Source organism: Hyla sarda, unplaced genomic scaffold (genome assembly GCF_029499605.1).
Source record: "Hyla sarda isolate aHylSar1 unplaced genomic scaffold, aHylSar1.hap1 scaffold_1614, whole genome shotgun sequence".
NCBI classification, from domain to species: domain Eukaryota; kingdom Metazoa; phylum Chordata; class Amphibia; order Anura; family Hylidae; genus Hyla; species Hyla sarda.
Window position 1 is genome coordinate 57501 of NW_026608251.1, and position 11250 is coordinate 68750.

The following is an 11250-nucleotide window of genomic DNA, read 5'->3' on the forward strand; positions in this document are numbered from 1 at the left end:
CTTCATCCTCCACTTCATTATTAGTCAGATCTCCCCCCTGATGTGACATATAGAACAATTCACTACAGCAGACAGGAGGAGCAACAGAGACCCCCAAAATCTATGACTACAGGACCCCCCTATAGAGATATAGGATCAGCCTCATCTACCTGATGCTTCTCTGGGACATTTCCCTCTGGACAGTCCTGGGAATACAGAGGGCGGGGACACCTCTCGGGTGGATTTCTATCCATGACTCCATCTGTAGGGAACACACAGGGAATGAATACATCACCTCCTCTATATCCATCTGTAGGGAACACACAGGGAATGATTAGTTTATTTCCATGTGATGATCAGATGATGGATCTAGGAGACCCTCAAAACAGGTGTCCTTATTATCAACCAATGAAAGTCTCCCCCTCCTTACGCTGCTGATTGGCCCTGAAATCCGTTTCCTCTTCACCATCATCTATAACCTCAACCTTAATATCCATCAGATCTTCACCCTAAACAGACAAGAAAAATACAAAGGCAAATTAACTCGGCTTCAAATACCTTATGGTCTTATTTTAGGGAGACTTTAGCCTCATCTACCTGATGCTTCTCTGGGACATTTCCCTCCGGACAGTCCTGGGAATACAGAGGGCGGGGACACCTCTCGGGTGGATTTCTGATGGCATCTGTAGAGAACACACAGTGATGAAATCCATTGTATGTGATGAGATGATGGGTGTAGTATGTAGGTGACCCTCAGCACAGGACCCCTGGTGGTCCTATGGCAGCACATGAAGGGGCCCCTCTCTTTGGCCCCATATAGAAGGGTGTAACCAAGGAGTAAATGTAAAATAAACCACAGAATTATCCAAATAGACAACCCCTGGTGACCGGGTATAAATAGCCAAAGAAATCACAGAAGACGTATTTCCTTCTCTTCTCGGACATGAAGGTTGTGGGGTCAGATCTCTATACTCTGGAGGTCTCCTGGTCTCTACAGGCAGGAAGGGGTTAAGTCTTACGTCCCCCCCCCCATATGTCTTCTTGGTAAGTTCTCCACCTCCAGTTCTCCTGGTTTGGTTGGTCGGGATCCATTATATATATTTTATGCTGGGACAGTGATTACTGGTGAGATGGAATAAGGAGGTCATCAGAACGGGCTCCTCTATGGGGGTCTTCTATCTGGTGGGCTGTCAGGACACATTCTACCACATGGAGGCTCCTCATGGGCAGAGATGCTATTGGATACTCTATGGGGGTCTTCTATCTGGTGGGCTGTCAGGACACATTCTACCACATGGAGGCTCCTCATGGGCAGAGAGATGCTATTGGATACTCTATGGGGGTCTTCTATCTGGTGGGCTGTCAGGACACATTCTACCACATGTAGGCTCCTCATGGGCAGAGAGATGCTATTGGATACTCTATGGGGGTCTTCTATCTGGTGGGCTGTCAGGACACATTCTACCACATGGAGGCTCCTCATGGGCAGAGAGATGCTATTGGATACTCTATGGGGGTCTTCTATGTGGTGGGCTGTCAGGATACATTCTACCACATGGAGGCTCCTCATGGGCAGAGAGATGCTATTGGATACTCTATGGGGGTCTTCTATCTGGTGGGCTGTCAGGACACATTCTACCACATGGAGGCTCCTCATGGGCAGAGAGATGCTATTAGATACTCTATGGGGGTCTTCTATCTGGTGGGCTGTCAGGACACATTCTACCACATGGAGGCTCCTCATGGGCAGAGAGATGCTATTGGATACTCTGGAGCAGATGTGTTAGACTGTTAGACTTCCACGTGGTCATCATCCACCTTTATCAGACACTACAGAGGAGACATCTTGGCCTTTGGCATTAGAGTTCTCCAAGGAGCTTTCATTGCTTTGAATGTCCCATTCATGAGCTGCCGGAGGACGACCAGGAAGGAGAATTTACTGAAATTGTCATTTCCTGGAGTCTGTAGGCGGCACAATATTATCCCACCCAATAAACTTCTATTGCTGCATACATTCCGTCTCCTGGTGGTTTCTTGGATATTTATAACAGGTCACCAGGTGTTGGGAATTATTGTGTTTTATCTGTTTACTCCTAGTTTACACCTTCTGTCCGGGGCCAATGAGAATACTTTAACCCATTAGTGTGCTGCCTACAGACCACAGGAATCGAAAATGTCAGGAGATTAAATGTTCCACTTTTTTTTTTAACAATAGAAAGTCTCCTCCTCCTTACACTGATGATCAGCCATGACACCCGTCTCCTCCTCCTTACACTGCTGATCGGCCATGACACCCGTCTCCTCCTCCTTACACTGCTGATCGGCCATGACACCCGTCTCCTCCTCCTTACACTGATGATCGGCCATGACACCCGTCTCCTCCTCCTTCCACTGATGATCGGCCATGACACCCGTTTCCTCCTCCTTCCACTGATGATCGGCCATGACACCCGTCTCCTCCTCCTTCCACTGATGATCGGCCATGACACCAGTCTCCTCCTCCTTACACTGATGATCGGACATGACACCAGTCTCCTCCTCCTTACACTGATGATCGGGCATGACACCCGTCTCCTCCTCCTTACACTGATGATCGGCCATGACACCAGTCTCCTCCTCCTTACACTGATAAGCGGCCATGACACCAGTCTCCTCCTCCTTACACTGATGATCGGCCATGACACCAGTCTCCTCCTCCTTACACTGATGATCGGCCATGACACCCGTCTCCTCCTCCTTACACTGATGATCGGCCATGACACCTGTCTCCTCCTCCTTACACTGATGATCGGCCATGACACCCGTCTCCTCCTCCTTACAATGATGATCGGCCATGACACCCGTCTCCTCCTCCTTACACTGATGATTGGCCATGACACCCGTCTGCTCCTCCTTGCACTGATGATCGGCCATGACACCAGTCTCCTCCTCCTTACACTGATAAGCGGCCATGACACCCATTTCCTCCTCCTTACACTGATGATCGGCCATGACTGCCGTCTCCTCCTCCTTACACTGATGATCGGCCATGACACCCGTTTCCTCCTCCTTACACCGATGATCAGCCATGACACCCGTCTCCTCTTCTTTATCTACAACCTCAACCTTAATATCCATCAGATCTTCATCCTAAATACACAAGAATAAATGTAAATGATGTTGGGTTCAATTACTTTACATTTTGGAGAGACTTTAGGTTCATCTACCAGATGGTTTTCAGGGACATTTCTCTTTGGACAGTCCTGGGAATACAGAGGGCGGGGACACCTCTCGGGTGGATTTATATCAATGACTCCATCTGTAGGGAACACACAGGGAATGAATACATCAGTGCTGGATAGATTTCTATGTTACTAGGTAGTGAGAGTGATATCTATATGTCTCTTCTTACCTTGTGATGTGAGGGGCCGGTGATCCTCCATCATGACTATGTGCTGGTACAGATCCTTGTGTCCTTCTACATACTCCCACTCCTCCATGGAGAAATAGACCGCCACATCCTGACACCTTATAGGAACCTGACACACAATGATACCGTCATCACCAGACCCCTCCATTACATGTCCCAGCAGGGTCACCTCTCTAATCATCACCAGACCCCTCCATTACTGTATAATGTCCCAGCAGTGTCACCTCTCTAATCATCACCAGACCCCTCCATTACTGTATAATGTCCAGCAGTGTCACCTCTCTAATCATCACCAGACCCCTCCATTACTGTATAATGTCCCAGCAGTGTCACCTCTCCAGTCATCACCAGACCCCTCCATTACTGTATAATGTCCCAGCAGGGTCACCTCTCTAATCATCACCAGACCCCTCCATTACTGTATAATGTCCAGCAGTGTCACCTCTCTATCACCAGACCCCTCCATTACTGTATAATGTCCCAGCAGGGTCACCTCTCTAATCATCACCAGACCCCTCCATTACTGTATAATGTCCCAGCAGGGTCACCTCTCTAATCATCACCAGACCCCTCCATTACTGTATAATGTCCCAGCAGGGTCACCTCTCTAATCATCACCAGACCCCTCCATTACTGTATAATGTCCAGCAGGGTCACCTCTCTAGTAAGCAGCTCAGTGATCCTGTGGATGAGTTCTAGGATCTTCTCCTCATGTAGCAGTGAGTGAGGTGGAGGCTCCGTGATGGGGCCCCGGGCCCTGCTCTGTCCTCCTGACTCATGGAGATGGCTGCTGGGGGCCACACACTCCCCCGATGTCTTCTTCACTATGGTGTAATCCTGTGTATGGAGAGAGACACTAAATCCCTGGAGCAACAACCAGAAACCTCCTCCAATAACTTGTAATATAACAAGACTCAGGAAAGACATCCCGGCCCCTCGGGACTATTACACTTCTCCATAATCTCACTGCTCTTACAGGAAAGAATCCCTTCTATGTTGGGGTAGAAACCTTCTCTCCTCTAGATGTAGTAGATGCCTCCATGTTATAGTGTCATATAGATGTCATCTAATGGAAATGTCCTCCAGACCACACTCCTCCATCTGATCCTCCTGCTCCTCCTCCATCTGATCCTCCTGCTCCTCTCCTCCATCTGATCCTCCTGCTCCTCTCCTCCTCCATCTGATCCTCCTGCTCCTCTCCTCCTCCTCCATCTGATCCTCCTGCTCCTCTCCTCCTCCATCTGATCCTCCTGCTCCTCCTCCATCTGATCCTCCTGCTCCTCCTCCATCTGATCCTCCTGCTCCTCTCCATCTGATCCTCCTGCTCCTCTCCTCCTCCTCCATCTGATCCTCCTGCTTCTCTCCTCCTCCTCCATCTGATCCTCCTGCTCCTCTCCATCTGATCCTCCTGCTCCTCTCCTCCTCCTCCATCTGATCCTCCTGCTTCTCTCCTCCTCCTCCATCTGATCCTCCTGCTCCTCTCCTCCTCCATCTGATCCTCCTGCTCCTCTCCTCCTCCATCTGATCCTCCTGCTTCTCTCCTCCTCCATCTCATCCTCCTGCTCCTCTCCTCCTCCATCTGATCCTCCTTCTCCTCTCCATCCGATCCTCCTGCTCCTCTCCATCCGTTCCTCCTGCTCCTCTCCACCCGATCCTCCTGCTCCTCTCCATCCGATCCTCCTGCTCCTCTCCATCCGATCCTCCTGCTCCTCCTCCATCCGATCCTCCTGCTCCTCTCCATCCGATCCTCCTGCTCCTCTCCATCCGATCCTCCTGCTCCTCTCCATCCGATCCTCCTGCTCCTCTCCATCCGATCCTCCTGCTTCTCTCCATCCGATCCTCCTGCTTCTGCTCCATCTGATCCTCCTGCTCCTCTCCTCCTCCATCCGATCCTCCTGCTCCTCTCCATCCGCTCCTCCCCCATCTGATCCTCCTGCTCCTCTCCATCTGATCCTCCTGCTCCTCTCCATCTGATCCTCCTGCTCCTCTCCATCTGATCCTCCTGCTAATCTCCATCTGCTCCTCCTGCTCTTCTTCCATCTGATCCTCCTGCTCCTCTCCATCTGATCCTCCTGCTCTTCTTCCATCTGATCCTCCTGCTCCTCCTCCATCTCATCCTCCTGCTCCTCCTCCATATCATCCTCCTGCTCCTCTCCTCTCCATCTGATCCTCTTGCTCCTCTCCATCTCATCCTCCTGCTCCTCTCCATCTCATCTTCCTGCTCCTCCTCCATCTGATCCTATCCATCCAATCCTCCTGCTCCTCCTCCATCTGATCCTCTCCTCCTCCATCTGATCCTCCTGCTCCTCCTCCATCTGATCCTCCTGCTCCTCTCCATCTGATCCTCCTGCTCCTCTCCATCTGATCCTCCTGCTCCTCTCCATCTGATCCTACTGCTCCTCTCCATTTGATCCTCCTGCTCCTCTCCGTCTGATCCTCCTCCTCCATCTCATCCTCCTGCTCCTCTCCTCCATCTGATTCTCCTGCTCCTCTCCATCTGATCCTCCTGCTCCTCTCCATCTGATCCTCCTGCTCCTCTCCATCTGATCCTCCTGCTCCTCTCCATCTGATCCTCCTGCTCCTATCCATCTGATCTTCCTCCTCCTCCTCTCCATCTCATCCTCCTGCTCCTCTCCATCTCATCCTCCTGCTCCTCTCCATCTCATCCTCCTGCTCCTCTCCATCTCATCCTCCTGCTCCTCTCCATCTGATCCTCCTGCTCCTCCATCCGATCCTCCTGCTCCTCCTCCATCCGATCCTCCTGCTCCTCTCCATCTGTTCCTCCTGCTCCTCTCCACCCGATCCTCCTGCTCCTCTCCATCCGATCCTCCTGCTCCTCACCATCCGATCCTCCTGCTCCTCCTCCATCCGATCCTCCTGCTCCTCTCCATCCGATCCTCCTGCTCCTCTCCATCCGATCCTCCTGCTCCTCTCCATCCGATCCTCCTGCTCCTCTCCTTCCGATCCTCCTGCTTCTCTCCATCCGATCCTCCTGCTCCTCCTCCATCTGATCCTCCTGCTCCTCTCCTCCTCCATCCGATCCTCCTGCTCCTCTCCATCCGCTCCTCCTGCTCCTCCTCCATCTGATCCTCCTGCTCCTCTCCATCTGATCCTCCTGCTCCTCTCCATCTGATCCTCCTGCTAATCTCCATCTGCTCCTCCTGCTCTTCTTCCATCTGATCCTCCTGCTCCTCTCCATCTGATCCTCCTGCTCTTCTTCCATCTGATCCTCCTGCTCCTCCTCCATCTCATCCTCCTGCTCCTCCTCCATATCATCCTCCTGCTCCTCTCCTCTCCATCTGATCCTCTTGCTCCTCTCCATTTCATCCTCCTGCTCCTCTCCATCTCATCTTCCTGCTCCTCCTCCATCTGATCCTATCCATCCAATCCTCCTGCTCCTCTCCATCTGATCCTCCTGCTCCTCCTCCATCTGATCCTCCTGCTCCTCCTCCATCTGATCCTCCTGCTCCTCTCCATCTGATCCTCCTGCTCCTCTCCATCTGATCCTCCTGCTCCTCTCCATCTGATCCTCCTGCTCCTCTCCATCTGATCCTACTGCTCCTCTCCGTCTGATCCTCCTGCTCCTCTTCATCTGATCCTCCTCTCCATCTGATCCTCCTGCTCCTCTCCATCTGATCCTCCTGCTCCTCTCCATCTCATCCTCCTCCTCCATCTCATCCTCCTGCTCCTCTCCTCCATCTGATCCTCCTGCTCCTCTCCATCTGATCCTCCTGCTCCTCTCCATCTGATCTTCCTCCTGCTCCTCTCCATCTGATCTTCCTCCTGCTCCTCTCCATCTGATCCTCCTGCTCCTCTCCATCTGATCCTCCTGCTCCTCTCCATCTGATCCTCCTGCTCCACTCCATCTGATCCTCCTGCTCCTCTCCATCTGATCCTCCTGCTCCTCTCCATCTGATCCTCCTGCTCCTCTCCATCTGATCCTCCTGCTCCTCTCCATCTGATCCTCCTGCTCCTCCTCCATCTGATCCTCCTTCTCCTCCTCCATCTCCTCCTCCATCTGATCCTCCTTCTCTTCCTCCATCTGATCCTCCTTCTCTTCCTCCATCTGATCCTCCTCTCCTCCTCCATCTGATCCTCCTGCTCCACTCCATCTGATCCTCCTGCTCCTCTCCATCTGATCCTCCTGCTCCTCTCCATCTGATCCTCCTGCTCCTCTCCATCTGATCCTCCTGCTCCTCTCCATCTGATCCTCCTGCTCCTCTCCTCCTCCGTCTGATCCTCCTGCTCCTCTCCTCCTCGGTATAACCTGCCTACTTCCCGTTCTCATTGCTCCTATAACATTCCTATTGGCCCATTGGTTCCCATGATCCCTGACTGATCATATTGGGACTGATCCTCCCATTTTCTGGTTCTTTCCTTCACCTGGAAGGTCTGGGAGCTGTTATACAGGACACTGGATTCTTCCTATTATGGATTCCCCTTTCCTACAATAAAGATGATAGAAATGTAGATGGGTCACCTCACCTCTCCGGTCAGCAGGTGGAGGATCTCCAAGGTGAAGTGTAATATTCTCTTAGTCATCTCATTCCTGTCCTTCTCCATCCTTGGGGTCATTCAGGGGAAGAGGAGACAACTGGGGTGTATTAGTAATGGCGGATAACACTGGTTATATCCCATAGAGGACAATACAACCGCCAACACCGCTACAGCCGCAGTCACCGACATACATGTGTAATACAGTCATATGGGGCGGAGCTAACACTGCACCAACACAATGTAACGCAGCTCAGCAGTGACTGTCACATATATATATCTCTATCTCCTCTGTATACAAGGTCCAGAGAATAAGGAATCTCCAACACACACAGGACCTGCAGGCATCAGGAAGAGCACAGGACCTGTGTGATGTCACCATCATGTGACCTGTGTGAGGAGAGGAGGAAGGACCTGTGTGATGTCATCATCATGTGACCTGTGTGAGGAGAGGAGGAAGGACCTGTGTGATGTCACCATCATGTGACCTGTGTGAGGAGAGGAGGAAGGACCTGTGTGATGTCACCATCATGTGACCTGTGTGAGAAGAGGATGAAGGACCTGTGTGATGTCACCATCATGTGACCTGTGTGAGAAGAGGATGAAGGACCTGATTGATGTCACAATCATGTGACCTGTGTGAGAAGAGGATGAAGGACCTGTGTGATGTCACCATCATGTGACCTGTGTGAGGAGAGGAGGAAGGACCTGTGTGATGTCACCATCATGTGACCTGTGTGAGGAGAGGAGGAAGGACCTGTGTGATGTCACCATCATGTGACCTGTGTGAGGAGAGGAAGGACCTGTGTGATGTCACAATCATGTGACCTGTGTGAGGAGAGGAGGAAGGACCTGTGTGATGTCACAATCATGTGATCAGTATGGGGGCGGAGCTCAGTAGGGGGAGGTGCTGGATTCTTTTCTTTGTCTAAACATTTATATCCAGAGAAATAATCATCATCTACAACATATAACAATAGTGATCTCTACAATACTGCCCCCTGTGGTCTCCACTAGTAACTGTGACCTCTACAATACTGCCCCCTGTGGTCTCCTCTAGTAACTGTGATCTCTACAATACTGCCCCCTGTGGTCTCCTCTAGTAACTGTGACCTCTACAATACTGCCCCCTGTGGTCTCCTCTAGTAACTGTGATCTCTACAATACTGCCCCCTGTGGTCTCCTCTAGTAACTGTGATCTCTACAATACTGCCCCCTGTGGTCTCCTCTAGTAACTGTGATCTCTACAATACTGCCCCCTGTGGTCTCCTCTAGTAACTGTGATCTCTACAATACTGCCCCCTGTGGTCTCCTCTAGTAACTGTGATCTCTGCAATACTGCCCCCTGTGGTCTCCTCTAGTAACTGTGATCTCTACAATACTGCCCCCTGTGGTCTCCTCTAGTAACTGTGACCTCTACAATACTGCCCCCTGTGGTCTCCACTAGTAACTGTGACCTCTACAATACTGACCCCTGTGGTCTCCTCTAGTAACTGTGATCTCTACAATACTGCCCCCTGTGGTCTCCTCTAGTAACTGTGATCTCTACAATACTGCCCCCCTGTGGTATCCTCTAGTAACTGTGATCTCTACAATACTGCCCCCTGTGGTCTCCTCTAGTAACTGTGATCTCTCCAATACTGCCCCCCTGTGGTCTCCTCTAGTAACTGTGATCTCTACAATACTGCCCCCTGTGGTCTCCTCTAGTAACTGTGATCTCTACAATACTGCCCCCTATGGTCTCCACTAGTAACTGTGACCTCTACAATACTGCCCCCTGTGGTCTCCTCTAGTAACTGTGATCTCTACAATACTGCCCCCCTGTGGTCTCCTCTAGTAACTGTGACCTCTACAATACTGCCCCCTATGGTCTCCACTAGTAACTGTGACCTCTACAATACTGCCCCCTGTGGTCTCCTCTAGTAACTGTGATCTCTACAATACTGCCCCCTGTGGTCTCCTCTAGTAACTGTGATCTCTACAATACTGCCCCCTGTGGTCTCCTCTAGTAACTGTGATCTCTACAATACTGCCCCCTGTGGTCTCCTCTAGTAACTGTGATCTCTACAATACTGCCCCCTGTGGTCTCCTCTAGTAACTGTGATCTCTACAATACTGCCCCCTGTGGTCTCCACTAGTAACTGTGACCTCTACAATACTGCCCCCTGTGGTCTCCTCTAGTAACTGTGATCTCTACAATACTGCCCCCTGTGGTCTCCTTTAGTAACTGTGATCTCTACAATACTGCCCCCTGTGGTCTCCACTAGTAACTGTGACCTCTACAATACTGCCCCCTGTGGTCTCCTCTAGTAACTGTGACCTCTACAATACTGCCCCCTGTGGTCTCCTCTAGTAACTGTGACCTCTACAATACTGCCCCCTGTGGTCTCCTCTAGTAACTGTGATCTCTACAATACTGCCCCCTGTGGTCTCCTCTAGTAACTGTGATCTTTACAATACTGCCCCCTGTGGTCTCCTCTAGTAACTGTGATCTTTACAATACTGCCCCCTGTGGTCTCCTCTAGTAACTGTGATCTCTACAATACTGCCCCCTGTGGTCTCCTCTAGTAACTGTGATCTCTACAATACTGCCCCCTGTGGTCTCCTCTAGTAACTGTGACCTCTACAATACTGCCCCCCTGTGGTCTCCTCTAGTAACTGTGACCTCTACAATACTGCCCCCTGTGGTCTCCTCTAGTAACTGTGATCTCTACAATACTGCCCCCTGTGGTCTCCTCTAGTACCTGCGACCTCTACAATACTGCCCCCTGTGGTCTCCTCTAGTAACTGTGACCTCTACAATACTGCCCCCTGTGGTCTCCTCTAGTAACTGTGATCTCTACAATACTGCCCCCTGTGGTCTCCTCTAGTAACTGTGACCTCTACAATACTGCCCCCTGTGGTCTCCTCTAGTAACTGTGATCTCTACAATACTGCCCCCTGTGGTCTCCTCTAGTAACTGTGATCTTTACAATACTGCCCCCTGTGGTCTCCTCTAGTAACTGTGATCTTTACAATACTGCCCCCTGTGGTCTCCTCTAGTAACTGTGATCTCTACAATACTGCCCCCTGTGGTCTCCTCTAGTAACTGTGATCTCTACAAGACTGCCCCCTGTGGTCTCCTCTAGTAACTGTGACCTCTACAATACTGCCCCCTGTGGTCTCCTCTAGTAACTGTGATCTCTACAATACTGCCCCCTGTGGTCTCCTCTAGTAACTGTGATCTCTACAATACTGCCCCCTGTGGTCTCCTCTAGTAACTGTGACCTCTACAATACTGCCCCCTGTGGTCTCCTCTAGTAACTGTGATCTCTACAATACTGCCCCCTGTGGTCTCCTCTAGTAACTGTGACCTCTACAATACTGCC

At 51.1% G+C, this 11250-nt stretch overlaps 1 protein-coding gene across 4 annotated transcripts in view; it reads right to left on the bottom strand.

The window, feature by feature from the left end:
• LOC130310995 (zinc finger protein 665-like) overlaps window positions 1–8295 on the bottom strand; it is a 25891-nt gene extending 17596 nt beyond the window's left edge. Inside the window, exons 1-9 of one of the 4 annotated variants that reach the window (XM_056552450.1) lie at window positions 7874–8295; window positions 4046–4225; window positions 3371–3497; window positions 3186–3277; window positions 2955–3108; window positions 577–662; window positions 410–488; window positions 150–289; window positions 1–37 (exon numbers count right to left, since the gene is read on the bottom strand). The exon at window positions 1–37 is cut by the window's left edge and continues 72 nt beyond it. In XM_056552450.1, the coding sequence (XP_056408425.1) occupies window positions 1–37; window positions 150–289; window positions 410–488; window positions 577–662; window positions 2955–3108; window positions 3186–3277; window positions 3371–3497; window positions 4046–4225; window positions 7874–7963 (985 nt within the window). In that variant the 5' untranslated portion in view covers window positions 7964–8295. Of the gene's footprint in view, window positions 38–149; window positions 290–409; window positions 489–576; window positions 663–2603; window positions 3109–3157; window positions 3278–3370; window positions 3498–4045; window positions 4226–7873 lie in introns of all 4 variants that reach the window. The other 3 variants (XM_056552449.1, XM_056552447.1, XM_056552451.1) reach the window with 3 other exon arrangements.
• Window positions 8296–11250: the final 2955 nt, after the last annotated feature.